The 15,124-nt window shown below is 34.6% G+C and overlaps 1 protein-coding gene across 1 annotated transcript; it reads right to left on the minus strand.

Moving 5' to 3' along the window:
- Positions 1–2,247: 2,247 nt before the first annotated feature.
- Positions 2,248–9,885, minus strand: LOC104588584 (calcium uptake protein, mitochondrial-like). The gene is made up of 7 exons (XM_010246577.3): positions 9,382–9,885; positions 8,939–9,006; positions 5,925–6,160; positions 5,685–5,768; positions 4,605–4,818; positions 3,003–3,299; positions 2,248–2,884 (listed from the first exon to the last, which is right to left on the minus strand). The coding sequence occupies exons 1-7, from the start codon at positions 9,755–9,757 to the stop codon at positions 2,669–2,671; spliced, it is 1,491 nt and encodes a 496-aa protein (XP_010244879.1). The 5' UTR covers positions 9,758–9,885; the 3' UTR covers positions 2,248–2,668.
- Positions 9,886–15,124: the final 5,239 nt, after the last annotated feature.

Consider the following 15,124-nt stretch of genomic DNA (forward strand, 5'->3'; position numbering starts at 1 on the left):
AATAATAAAAATAAAAATACAGAAAATATTATAAATTTTATAGAAAATTTAAACGTATCTTTAATATAATATTCTCAACACATTAAACAAAAAAAAAAAATGTGCAACAAACGAGAATTAATGGTAGTGGAGGTTAGAATACAAAAAAATGCAAACTAATGCCTTATCCATAACCTGTTCACATGGTCAAATAGGTTAGTAGTTCAACCATTTAGGTCATTTGATTGTTGACTAAGTCAATGTCTTTTTTTTTTCTTTTTGGTAACAAAGTGATAGGAGTTAAAACATACTTAGAAATTTGTTTGAGTGATAGTTTGACTATTTAATTCATCTACAATTGTTTAAAACATTGATATCAACAAGTTAGAAGAATTGAAGCTAGGTCTTTTGGTTGGAAAGACAATAAATTCACCAATATAACATGCTTCAATTACTTATCTTTATTACATTGGTTTTGATAAGAACACTAAAATTATTATTATTATTATTATTATTATTATTATTATTATTATTATTATTATTATTATTATTATTATTATTATCATCATCATCATCATCATCATCATCATCATTATTATTATTTGAATTTGTCACCTATGACACACATGCACATTTACTCATTTAGGGTCCATTTGATTTTCAATAATAGGTGCTTGGAATCGGAATCAGGATGGCCCATTCTAATTCCTACTCTTTGTTTGGTAGGAATATAATTTTGATTCCCGTTCTTGGGGGAATGGACATCCTAGGCCCCCCTCCCTAGGGAATAGGATTCTCATTCCAATGTTTATATCAAGAAGTAAAGAACTCATGACAAAATTCCCCTTAAATCCTAATATTAATAAAATATTAATAAATTAAAAATAACAAAAAATATATTAATTATTAAATATAATAATAAAGTATAAATAAAATATTAATACAATATAATTAAATTAATGACAAAACATTAATAATTAAATAATAAAATATTATGAAAGTAATAATGATAATAATAATAATAATAATAATAATAATAATAATAATAATAATAATAATAATAATAATAATAAGATGATGATGATGATTATAAGAGTATACTAATAATTAAAATAATAATAAAATATTAGTAACATATTTATAAAGTAATAATAAAATAATAATATATTATTTATTAAATGATAATTTATTCATAAATAAAAATAATAAAATATTAATAAGCTAATAAGAAAATAATAATAATAATATAATAATATAATGATATTTTAATAAAATATTCATAAATTAATGATAAGTACTAAGATATTAATTAAGAAAATACCAATAAAATAATAATAACAACGTACTAATAAAATAATAATTATATATTCATAAAATAATAAAAAATAATAAATATATTGATACAAAATTGAAAATTTTCAATTGATTCCAATACCTAATTGAGCCAAATAAGCATACAAGTGATTTTGATTATGATTCTGAGGGATTTCGATTTCAATTCTGATTTCAATCCTATTCGTTAACCAAATGGACCCTTACTTTAGCAGATGTTTTTTATTCTCTCTAGCACTTTTTAAAGAACATGGGTATAAATACATGTATTATTGTCGTAGGTATTGCATTTATTAAGGCAAGGCCCCACTTTATTACTATTTAACTGGTTTTGGAAGGAGGCCCGACCATCTAGATCGCTAGAAGAAGCAACCCTTCCATGGGGGGTATCTTTTTTGTTTTGGTATTACAAATTACACATTTTAGGAGAATTAAGAGTAGTAATAGGATGGATGACCTCTTGGGAAGTCCTCGTGTTGCACCCCAATTTGTTATAAAAAAAAAAGTGAACTATAGGTGGGGACAGAGAGAGGTGCATTGCATATGAGGTCATTTGGAAAAACACAAAGTAAGCATCAACTACTGGCTCATCAGCCAACCAAGATATCTAGGGGAAATCAGGATTTGCTCCTCAAAAAGCACACCTCAGAGGGACCTCACAGCCCCATTCCACCGTGTAAATGGGAATATCTCTCAATGAATAACAACACAAAGGACAAAAGATGTTCCAAATACATGGTGGGATGTAGCTGTAAGGTCCATGTGAGGTGCACTTTGTGAGGAGCAGATCCAGACTCATCTAGGGTCGTAGGGATGGTAGGGATCTTTTATCAATAAAACAGTCCCAACATTGTCCCTACATGCCACTGCATTTGCACATTGGGAATCCAGCATACTTTCCATGAATGTTTAAAACATGAACTTCACATTTTAAGATTTGTAGAAAAAGATTTTGAAATTTATTAGGCACTGCGTTTGAGGCATCACAGTGTTTACATAAATAGGTAAGTGAAAAGAATAAAAGTTGGGAAGATATGTACAAATATTAACAACTGTACAATAAGTAAAAGAGGTCGTTCAGGCAGACATTCCATTCCATCACTCAGTATAGAGACTGTAAATCCTCTTTTATAACAAAGGTTCTGCAGAAGTGTACTCATTAGTCCATCAATACAATCCTTAATAAGAATTGCTTGTTTATACTCTCCATGATGAGTACCTGAAATATTTTGGCGATATTTCACTGGTGAAAAATATCCCAGCTCCCACACTGTTTGATCACTCATTTCTAAGTCGATCAATATCTTGGAGCCGTAAATTCCAATAAACCTTGATGGCCCTGAATAAGTTAAAAGAGTTAAAACATCCCTGCAAAAGAGCAGTTCTTTGCACAGTTCATCCAGCATGATAACAATCCAATGAGGCCTACTTCCTCTGTGGGCTGTGCAACATCGCTTTCCCGTCTGTGTAGAACTCTTACAAACTCATCCGAACTTAGACTCCCATCTCGATTCGTATCAAATACATGGAAAATGATGTCAATGACATTGTCAGAGAGAGAAATTCCACAAACCTGGTACAAAATTTTGAAATTAGAAGAAATGAGATGTGGGAGATAAAAAAAACCAGTGCCAGGAATTGAAGGATGAGTTAAGGAGTGATGGCGGTAGCAGTAGTAGTAGTAGTAGCACCTGGGAGGCAGCTCGTTGTAAATCCTTCTTTGTCAACAAACCATTTACTTTCCCATAACTAAAAATAGCCAAAGACAATGGCTGCAATTGTTTACGTAGCTCTGCAAAACTCATGAATTCCTCCAATGTGACGCGGTTATCCCTGAGTTGTGGTTCATTGTTTAATTCATCAACACGATCAAGAAACTTGTTTATATGGCTCATATCGGCAGATGCAACCATTGACAAGGCAAAATCCTTGGCTGATATTGTTCCCTGTGACATGCAGTCATAATGGGCAAACTCCAACAGCAAAATCTGTAATATTAGGAAGGAGTACTTATAAGTCATAGAAAACATGATGGGTAAAGATCCATGTAACCAAATAATGATGATTGAAGAATACACAACAGAAACTAGAAGATAATAGACAATGTAACCATGGCTTCGATTTCCCTTCAAATATCTGCTGCTACAAAATATCAAAAACAAGACTAGCTTCCAGAAACCCCCTTGATGCAGGAGAGTACCAGCACCTTAACTCCTAAGAAAGATGGATTTAGATTTAGACACAAATTAGTATCTAAATGAGCCACTAATCCGAACTTTAGTTGGATTGACCATGAACATTAAAAGAAAACTAGAATTATGGATATTTCCAACAGTTCTGAACATGTAAAAGGATGGAGGGTACATGTGGAGAGAAAGACAACTGCCATGGAAAGATGAAGATAATTTTGTTGGTTAATGGAATGTCTTGTCCAAAATCTACAAGGACGGTGATTCTCAATTGTAAAAAAAAGAACTTTTTATTTATTTAACCTCACTAACAAGTTTACTAGGAGATTGCCTTTGCAATCATTCACATGGCAACAGAACAGTACACCCCAAACCAGTGCTAGGCTTGGATATCACCTATATAAAATGGTAGAAAATCCATCTTGAAAAACCTACTTCAATACCAAGAGTCCATCAAAAGATTGCACCTTGTTATTTCCCCACATTACAGCCTTATTACATTTTTGAGTTGGTGCAAAGTTCCCATGCTTATTTTCATAAAGGAGTCTAATCATTATATGCAGGGACCTTGAGCTCAAAATAACCCAGTTCACCACATTTCGTTTTTTTTTTTTTTTTTATTCCCAGTTCCTCCTTTGTATCCCAACTAAACTTTTTTTCTCTCAACATCCCAAACATTTATTCTCATTTCATTCATGTGGAACACCCCCAGAAAACACAAAAATAAAAAGGAAAAAAAGGGAAAAATTCTCTACTTCACAGTAGCTTGATCTGCTACTTTTAGTCCTTTGCACAGGTTAAAATGACTGGGTCATGGTTAACTATAATCAACAAAGCCTACATTGGAAAGAATCCACAAGAAAATATATTTCTAAAAATTCCTGAACAACTTAGTTTTGAACTGCAAGAACTTAGTTTAATTATTTAGTAAACTAAGACTAAATCATAGCATGGGATAAGATAGTTTCCAAAATGTAATGTGAAGCAGGCACCCAATAAAATGTCCAATACAAAAAAAAAAAAAAGGAATCTAGAAATGCTACATGCATCAAACAACCATTAGTGCATATTAACCAAATCACAAGGAAGAAAAGGGAGATATACCTCATAATGCAAATCCCTCAAAAACTTGACAAATTTTTCATGCTGGAGGCATGACTTTCCTTCCTTGCCAAAGAAGTACTCCAATAGACCCCCATTTTCAACAGACTTCCCAATTTTGAACCCAGTCCGCAGTCCATCCCTGTGACGAGATCCTTGTCTGTTATGTGTTCGCATCAAAGCCATCACCTTCTTAAACTCCTCCCTGTCTATCTCTCTGGAAATGAATGTAATCAATCAGTACTAAAGGCATTAACAAAACCAAATAGAAGCCCACTGGTAGATAAATGTAGAAATAAATATGACTTGTCTTGCCGATTAATAAGAAAATGGTTAGATGCCTCAAGCATTTTCTTTAATGACTAGTAAAAAAAAAGTTATTCATACATAAATATAGAGATAAAAATGGGAGCCCAAAACCGAAAAGAAACTTTATAATATACCACTCTCTACACAAAAAACAGCGTGTTGATTAAAAGCACAATCTTTAGGATTGAGGCCCTTGAAGTCATTAAGCCCAAGGACATTAAATAAATACATATTGTATCCATTGATTTCAAACTTCACTAGATAGGATCAAATGTCAATATATACAAATAAATTTTGTTTTAGCAATACGAAATAAATCTCAATTACTGTATCATGTAACTCATAACAAAATTAACTCCATAAGGTGAAAACAACAAGATTATATGCTTCCATTACACCTGTTCTTGGTACAAGTCATATTTACTTTTATCAAGTTAAATAAATTTAAATATAAAGGTGATCAGTATCATTGCCCAACATGATAAACTTCCAAGATTGCAATACAAGGCTTATTCTTAATGATGGCCTATGACACCTGGATATAGCAACATTCTCATGGCTAGAGTAACATTCTTTGTAAGAACAACATATAAATAGTTACTTCATATAGCATAGGTATCAGAAGCACAATTTGAAAATATCTTCATCCTTAAACTAAAAAAAGGCAGGAAAGGAACTTTGCACGGCTATAACTCTACTTAATTCTTGATGTAAACATGAGATAGATATCCTTTATTCTCAAGGTAAAATGCTTTAAAATCACAGGATACATACCCATTGTCATCAAGGTCAAACATTTTGAATGCCACAGAAAAGCTTGATTCTGGGATGCTGAGTAATGTAACAAAAAAGATGTACCTGTTACAGTAAGGAATGGATGGATTGGTCCCAGAGCATCTCTAAATTAACAAAACATTGATAGAAGATTAATCCTTCAATTGAAACTGATCTATGACAAAATCAAGTCCTATTACTGATATTTGGCAATACAGAGATCACAAATTGACAACTCACTCTGCAAAAGATATAAGTCCATCGCTATTAGTATCAAAAAGCATAAAGAAATCCGAAGGAGCACAGTACAACTCGCCAGGAGTTCTCTCCCCTCTCCTCTCCCCTCTCAAATACCCTTCTCTAACACGATTTGATTCAGATGGAGGAAATACAGGAACAACTGCTCGCATCAAGTCTGCTGGTGTCATAAATACTTCCCCTTCTGGAGACCTAAAAGATGCGAAGTACTCAAAAATCTGGAAAAAAAGACACGGTGAAAGAAGGTATTAATTAGAGAAATACTCCCAAAACACATAATTATAGTGACAGCCTATTTAACTCAAATCCTATTCCATATCAATGGCAAGGACATTGACAAAATGCCAGCTTACGATGGCTTAACCCCCTTCAGAAGGCCTCTGGTACAAGCCAAAATCTCATCTCCTCCTTAGCTAGTAATCTGCAAGGAATTGGTAGATGTTTGGACCCATATAAATGAGATATCCATGCTGGATGCCAAAGATCTTACCTTTCTATCCGGATGAAGATATAATCAAGGACCTCCAATAATGACCTCAGAATCAATCTTAACAAATGAACCAATGCAAGGTGAATAGAGTTTCTGTTGCCTATAAGGCCAGTAAAATACAACCATAATGCACCAACATGGTTCTTAGAAACCTCACATATACCTCATCTTCCTGGGTAACAATCATAACATCATTAGTGCTGGCAGCATGTACTTGACATGACCACCAAATTGATAAAGGCTAAGTTGTAGAGTGATGTGTCACTCCAACAACTTTTAGAGTATACAAACATCATTAAAAAGTGCTAAAAGGACATTTGGAATTTCCGGGCACAAATTTATATGATACATTTACTAATACAACTCAACTCAACTAAATAAAACCTTGTCCCAACTATACGGTGTTGGCTACAAGAGTCCTGTACTACCATTCTGGTCTATTCAGTGCCATATTCTTTTATCAGTAGTTCAGTTCAATATTAAATTATAGGACCTCAAATGATTACATTGACTATTACACAACTACATACATATAGTGTCAGTTCCATGATCTACTGAAGAGTGAAGACAAGAATCCCTTCCTGAGGACTACAACAAAATTTCTCATCTTCAGTAATCTTGGTCACTGCAATAATTTTACTATGTTCTCTTAATATAACATACAAACACAAAATTTAGCAAATATTGAACAGGTAAAACCAATTCTACTATAAAAAACCCTCATGTGCATTAGTTCCAGAGAACAAGGGCTTTGTTATAGTGCTTTTGTTCTCTAAGTTCTGCATGTTTATTCACCACCACTAGCATATAGTAGTAACAGTACAAAGCGAGAAGTTATAATAAAACAGCACTTTGGAAATTTCCGGCTTATTGTAATAAGACACATGTGGGCCCTATAGAAAGAACCAACTGTAGTCATGGTTCCTCAACCATGAGAAAGGACAGCCTAGATACAAATCAAAGGAGTTCCTCAGGAATTTCATATGGCCAAATCAGTTATCTCAAAATTCCTTCAACGGTAAGACCAATTAACACCTTTGAATTTGATGTTCGCAAAACTAAGAACTAATTCAAAACTTGCTGTTTTACAATTCTCCTATTTCTATCCCTTCATCTACTACCCCCTTGACATAAAAAATTCCATATGGTACCCTCCTCATGTGAAATGGAACTTAATAAGTAGGAGGCAGTGTACTATCTTGATTAGAATAACACTGGTATTAGATGGTTTTTACATGGCATTTTATCACGAATTTTGGGACAACAAAAGAGGAGACTTGATAGAAGTGTTTGATGATTTCCACAACTCAGACAATGTTGACAGGGCAATAAATCAAGCTTCATCATTGACATAATTAATAAAGAAGGAACCATGAAATAAAAAACTTTGGTCCTGGGTGGTCTACATAATGTCATTGTAGAAGTGTTATCTTATAGGCTAAGAGGGGTCATTGGTGAAGTCATTTCCCTTGGCCAAAGAATTTTTGCTGATGGAAGATAAATTGTAGATAGCATTCTGCCTCTAGCGACAAAGACACAGTTGTGTTTAAAGACCCTTTAAAGGGTTGGAACCATGTCATTCAAATACCACTTTGTAATTGAGAGGTGGAGGAAGTTGATTCCCTATTTGAGTCCTTAAATGATGTTTATGCCTCCCCAGGAATTAACTGAAGGTTATAGTAACTTAACTCCTCTAGTTTGTTTTCCACCAAATCTTTTTTTTTTTTCTATTACAATCCATCATAGCCAGTCTGCAGCTAAACCTTTCCCTGGGAAAAATTTGGTTCTCTTTTGCACCTTTGCGCATCCAAAGGTTGCCTTTTCTTAGAAAACAACCTAGTGTAGAATTAATACTTCTAATTTGATAGAAAGGGAAAAAAAGAGGATATCCAGACATGTATTCATCATGTGCCTTAGGAGTGAGGAGTAATCAACCCATTTACTTCATTTCTAAGTGACTGGGAGATAATGGCATTTCTTCCTAAATCTGGTCGGACTTCAATTTGGGGCTCCAGTGATGAGGAGTCATCAACTTATTTACTTCTTCATTGCTCAGTTACTGGGAGCTAATTCTATTTCTTCCTAAATCTGGTTGGTCTTCAATTTGTGGATCTAGGAAGCTTTATTGGCATGCCCTTATAATGCAAGAGGCACAGCCTGGATCTAGGAGCAGAGTTTATAGGAAGGCAATCATTTGGGTTTTCATATGATTGGTTTGTCAAGAAACCATTTAAGAATAAGAAATCATTAATAGTTAGTTATCCAGTCTAATTAAAGTTATACATATATTAAAGGATATGGATACAAAGTAGCTTCATACCAAATCCAAGGAAGCTTCATCCTAAAAGATTATTAAAGTTTCCTAGTGTCCAAAAAGAACAAACAACTTAGAAGGGCCATATGTTTCAATTCTCAAAAAATTAAGACACATAAGTTATCATGCTGATAAAAAAATGAAGATAAAACATTCTTTCGGTCATTACTAAAGTTCCTGTGATGTTGATACCTTTTCTGGTGGGCTTCTCATCCTTATGCGTTTTTCATAGTTAAAAAAGACTTTCCTTCTATATGCCTCTGCAAAACAAATAGAGCTAACTGTAAATAACAAATAATGCATGGTATTAATAAGACCGATATTGTCGCATCATGATCAGATAAGGAACTATTTCTTAGTGGAATGGTAAAACCTCAGGAGGCTGACAAGCATAGAGTGACAGGTAGAAACTTCTTGAAAGGACCCTGTTCTAATAACTCATTAATGTTATAGTTACACAATTTCCAACCTAATTTACCGAAATGAAACAAGGAGAAGTTACTTTAAACATATTAATACAGTGACAGTTGGACCAACTCAGATCTAACAAAACATTTGCTCTTTGTAGAGGAAATGCATCGAAACAAAAATTTACTACGAAGGAATTAAAATCAAGAAGAACGAAAGGAAAATACCTCCAAAGAGGAACTTAGATGTCTTCTCTTGCGCCACATGACGGAAGGACGAATGCGTTGGATGCCGCTCCTCTGCAGTATCTTCTGGCGCGCAATCAGCTAAAGAGATGGAAGAATTTGCAGCAGCAGAGGAAGACCACAACCAGAACCCAAGACTCGAGCCCAGAACGACCCCTGAAACAGACCTCAAGAAAAAACCTAGTACAGAGTCTCTCCGCTTATCGTCGTCAATGCTCGACTCGGAAAACAAGCTCGCCGATGAAGAAGAAGCTGATCCTCCTGCTTGATTCGAAAATGGGCGAATGTTCAGCCGTTGGATTCCGATTACTCGGCGGATCGACGGTGAAGATCTCGTCAGCAATACGCAGGAATACATAGTATGATTCACCTGATTCACACGGAGGGAGCAAGAACGATTGCTAATAAGGAGAAGAATAAAAAGAAGCGCGAGAGGAAGAAGAGAGAGGTGAGGAGCAGAAACACGGACAGCGTGGAGATTTGACCGGGAAAACCGGTAGTTCCGGTTAGTTAATTGTAAGGTTTGCAATGGTTTGATTCGAAAAACACGCAGAGTCCGCAGATTTTATTTTGGGCGGTTTTTTAATTTTAACGGTTAATTAGTTGGTCTACGTTGACTCCCATCGTTTCCGTTTTCGCTGTGGCGCTTCTCCGGGAGTTCCATACGAGGATTTGACATCTCCGTATCTGAAACATACACGTGTATATGCGATAAAGGTGGATCCTTTTAGAGAAATCAACGTCATCATCGAATGATGTCTATGCTGTCTGTCTCATTAGAGAGATATGGTTGGTAGTCCTATTCTCGTGTGTTGACGTTACTGCATCTGCATGTATCCATCCACTAAAGGTGCTGAAAAGACATTAATACCCTTCAATGGACACGTGTAAAAAGTATTACTATATCACAACTCTTTTGCATTTACAAGTTGCATCCCACTTATTTTATTTTATATATATAGGTGCTCATTAATGTCGATATTATATATAGAAATTTGATTTCTCGTTTTCTTTCGTAAACACAGAATTAGATTAAATCAAATACAAAGTAACAGTCCTTTTTAGATAACTTCATAACTCCCTCACCCAGCTGGGGAGAAAACTATATTTTTTGACTAAATAAAGTTCAGAATATCCTTAGATAAGAACATTGCTTGACGAGCTGCTTCACAGCCACCTTCATTGATTGCATCCACCAAAATTTTACTGTCACTTTCTATAACAAGACCTGTAGATTGCATGCTTTTAATGAGCTTTAGATTTTGCAAGATTTATCTATTGCCTTTAAGCCTTTTCATAGTTGTGGATTGCTTTCACTAGTATAACTCCTTCCATCTGGATTGCCTTTAAGCCTTTTCATTGGTCAATGGGATTTTGGCTTTCATCCACCAAGAATCTCATTTTTTTTTTCAAATTTATATGAGGACCAAAGAAAGTTTATTTTTTTGGGTATCACTTATTCAGTCTCGTAAGTGATACCCATCTCTTAGGTAGTTAAATAACTTTTCCATGTAGGAGGGAAGTTGCCAACACTTGAATGGGACAAAAATGCCCTTTTTAATAATGGATTTTTATGACTAAAATGGTCATTGCCTTATTTACATGATAAATAAAAGAACATGGATAAATGCACTTACTTGGGTAAGCGCTTCCTGGGGAAAACTTACCCAAGTAACTGCATTTACCCGGATAAGTAACTTTCCAAAAAGTGAACAGGGCCTTAGGGTAAATAGTGTCTCCAGTGGAACTATTGATTAACAAATCATACGTAACTAAAGTCATACATTCCATAACCCAATTTATCCACTTTTCTCCAAACTTGAGCTTTAAGAGCACTTTCCTCAAAAACACCCACTCAACTTTATCGTATGCCTTATTCATGTCCAGTTTGAGAGCCATTAATCTCTTTTTCCCTCATGTTTTCCTCATAAAATCTATTACCTCAAGCAATTAGAATGTTTTCCTAGATTTGTCTTCCTGGAGAGAAGGCACTTTGGTTCAAACTAATAAGCTTAACTAGGAAAGGTTTTAATTTGTTCACTGGGATTTTTGAAATAACCTTGTAACTGGTATTACAGAGGTTGATTGGCCTGAACTAAACAGAATTTTCAGGGTTTTTAACTTTTGGAATCAAAGCAATAAAGGTGGAATTCAGATCTTTTTGTAGCTGCCTTGAGTGGAAGAAATTTTTGATTGCTTCTACCACATCTGCCCCTACAAATTCCCAATACTTTTAATAGAACAAGTTGGGGAAACCATCAGGCCCAAGAGCCTTTCTTGGGTTTTTTTTGAAAGAGTGCCTCTTTGATTTCTTCTTCTGAGACATCTTTTCCCAAAGAAGCTCTATCATTTTCATCAGTTTTACCTTCAAGGTGTGCAATTAAGTTTTCCATGTCCCTTGGATTTGAAGATTTAAGAATTTTAAAGAAGTGCTCAAAAAAGGTTTTTTCTATTTCTTCTTCTTCTACCCAAGTTCCATCTTTATTTTTGATTATGGTAATTCTATTCTAATCTCTTCTTCTTTTGACTGTTCCATGGAAAAACTTAGTGTTTTTATCCCCATACAACAGCCAGCTGACTCTTATTTTTGGTGCTACATAATTTCCTCTCTTTTTAATAGAACTTCCATTCTACCCTTTAGGTCTCCTAGTTTTGTTTTTGTTGTTGTTGTTTTTTTTCTTTTTTTTTTTTTAAGTTCCAGCTGAGACCTATCTTTTGCTTCCTCCCTCTCTAAATCAGACTGGACTTCTTTTTTTAGACATGACAAAAAATATCCCTGTTCGAGATTCTTAAAGCTTTTTTCAAATTTTTTGCTTTCTAAACATGTATAGATTGTGAGGTACCACTCTTTTGTCTTTCCCAAATTTCTTTATATAGGATTCACAATCCTCATGGGTTATCCACATCTCTTCAAGCTTAAAGGGCCTCTTCTTCCAATGCTGACTTTCTAGGTGTTCAAGGCTAGGGGATTATGGTCTGAACCCAAAGAGCAGAGGATTTTGCATTTGACCTTTCGAAAAAGGTCCCACCAATCTCTGTTACACAAAGCTATAGCTAGTTTGTCTCTAATGATGTTAGCATCCTCCCTCTTGTTTGACCAAGTAAAGAAAGGGCCATGGCTCACTATCTCTTTGAGTCCGCACTCCCTTAGCAGTTGTCTATTGCCAGAGAGATAGCTTTGACTACAGACCCTTCCTCCTTTTTCTTCTTGGGAGAAAGTTAGGTTTAGATCACCTAAACAAAGCTAAGGGTCTTTAACAACCTTTGCCAACCTCCTCCACTTTCTCTAAAACTCTCTCTTGCAGGCTTTCTTGGTTCCCCATAAGATTAGGGTACAACACCACTTCCTACACAACTCATCAAGAATCTAAGTGTGTATGAAGCTTTCATCTTTTAGGCCACTACTAACACCTCTTGAGTCCACACCCCAATAAAGCCAATCCTTAACAAAGTTCAATTTTTTTTTTGGGTAAAATACAAAAATCTCCCCTATAGTTTCATTTTAACAAATAACTCCCATGAACTTTTGAGAAACTCAACAAAAACCTCCATTCCGTTACTGTTCTAGACGGAAAATGCTAGATTGGTGCATCATTTTTTTCCAAATACCCATTCTACCCTTTAATAAATTATTTTACATACAAAATTACTGAAATATGTTTTTTGTTGAGTTAAAATGAGATTATTTCAGTAATTTTGTATGTAAAATCATTTATAAAAAGGTAGAATGGGTATTTGGAAAAAACTGGTGCATCAATCTAACGTTTTCCGTTTGGAACAGTAACAGAAGGGAGGTTTATGTTGAATTTCTCAAAAGTTTAGGGGAGGTATTTGTTAAAATGAAACTATAAGGGAGGTTTTTATGATTGTTAGAAACTTCAGGGGAGGTTTTTGTATTTTACCCTTTTTTTTACAATTAAGAGAATGTTTGCTTTTTTTGTCTTCTGGGTTTCTCTGAGGGCACAAATATTTTATGGGTTTTTTATGATTCAGCCCACCCCTAGGTGGAGCTAAGATTTCTAGGGGTGGACTGAATCCTGTCCGTGGATTGATGTCAAATTCACAAGTAGGATGTGGTTTATAGGGGGGTGGGGGCTACTTGTAGACTAGGAGGGGTCTACAAAAAAGATTTCTAAGGGGGATTGAAATCCAAAAATCCCTATTTTTATTTGGGCTCTGGGTTCTGTTTTGGGACAAAACCCTAAACCTACTTATTTTTAATCTCATAACCAATTTGTGTACTTTCAGATAAATTTCTACATCCCTTTCTGTTCTGATCTAAAGCCTAAGAATTTTCCCCTAAGCGTAATATTAATTTTTTAAAGGCTCCGTTTGGTTTGTGGATGGGGATGAGAAAAAGGGAATATTCAAAAAGTATTCATTTTTCTCTCATTTGCTTCAAGGGAAATAGAGGATGGGATGAGAAAAAAGTTGGATGTGAGATCCCAAAATTGTGCAATTGGGGTTTCACCAAAACAGTGCAACCCCGGTGGAAAAACTTGAGAAAACTCGAATTTCTTCATCTTCATCCTCTGCCCCGCCATTGCTGCACCACCGCTATTGGGTTTTCCCTTCTACCTTCTTCCGCCACCACCTTCACTTTCTCCTTCCCTTCTGGAAACCACTACCACTATTGGTGTTGCTGCACCACCGTTGCTGGTAATCACCACCATCACTGCTACTGGGTTTGCCCTTCTACCTTCTTCCACCACCATTGTTGCTGGTAATCACCACCCCACCACCATTGCTGGTAATCTCCTTTGCCCTTTTACCTTCTACCGCCACCACCGTTGAAGATGTTTTCGCCACGATAGAACCTAGATCAGCGCAAACACAGATTGGAGGTTTTCTGCCAAGGTAGAACTTAGATCGGATATTTTGAGTTTGCTAATTTTATCCATTCTTTTTAAGTTGTAGAAACAAAAAATTACAAATCTAATGAACAAATCAAAAAGGCGATGCAAGAGATGAGAGATTAAACATTAAACATTATTCTAATATTAGAAATCTAAGATACACCAATGAAGCAAACGATATGGGATCTGAAAGAGATTTAGATAGAAATCTCTTTAACCAACCGCCTCCTTCTCAGCTTTATCCAACCACCTCCTTCTAAAAGTCTCACACTCCCCTATCATAACAATGTATATATACGGTGGACTTTAACCTAATCTTTATCTAATGGTAAAAATAAAAGTAATACTATATTTTACATCTTACTAATTTGACTCGCTCAAACTACACAATTGAACCGCCAACCTTGAAACCGAAAGCCAAAGTCGTTCCATTTTTTTGGTCAGTTTTTAAAACCTTGATTTTTGTCAAAAGAAAGTTCCACAATCTTTATTCGTATTTTTAATAATAGTGTAAATATAGAATTATAGATGTGTTCAATTTTTCTATAACTTTTTTGTATTTTTGTGTAAAAATAATTCTAATATGTCATACTTACTTTTTGTTTAATATGATAAATATATGATATTATACATGTGTCTAAATGTTTTTCTTTTGCAAAATTTATGTATTTTTATTTTTGTGCTTTTATATTTTATTAATTTTTATTATTTATTTATGACATTAAAGGTTAACACATTTTACCCAAAAGTTGAACTATTTATAATTAATATTTATATTTCGTTTTTGGTCAGTTCTAAATTATTTATTTCATTTTAATTATCAATAAAAATAATTCTTGTTTATTACATTTATTTTTTAATTTGATTAA

Source organism: Nelumbo nucifera, chromosome 2 (genome assembly GCF_055504915.1).
Source record: "Nelumbo nucifera cultivar China Antique chromosome 2, China Antique-T2T, whole genome shotgun sequence".
NCBI lineage: Eukaryota > Viridiplantae > Streptophyta > Magnoliopsida > Proteales > Nelumbonaceae > Nelumbo > Nelumbo nucifera.

Bases quoted from the DNA above. Each gene is read 5' to 3' on its own strand.
- LOC104588584 (XM_010246577.3), bottom strand. From the start codon at position 9,757: ATGTATTCCTGCGTATTGCTGACGAGATCTTCACCGTCGATCCGCCGA. The intron at 9,007-9,381 runs GTATTTTCCTTT...TTTGTTTTGCAG, and splicing joins ATCTAAGTTCCTCTTTGGAG to AGGCATATAGAAGGAAAGTC. The intron at 4,819-5,684 runs GTATGTATCCTG...ATTCATTTCCAG, and splicing joins TTTGACCTTGATGACAATGG to AGAGATAGACAGGGAGGAGT.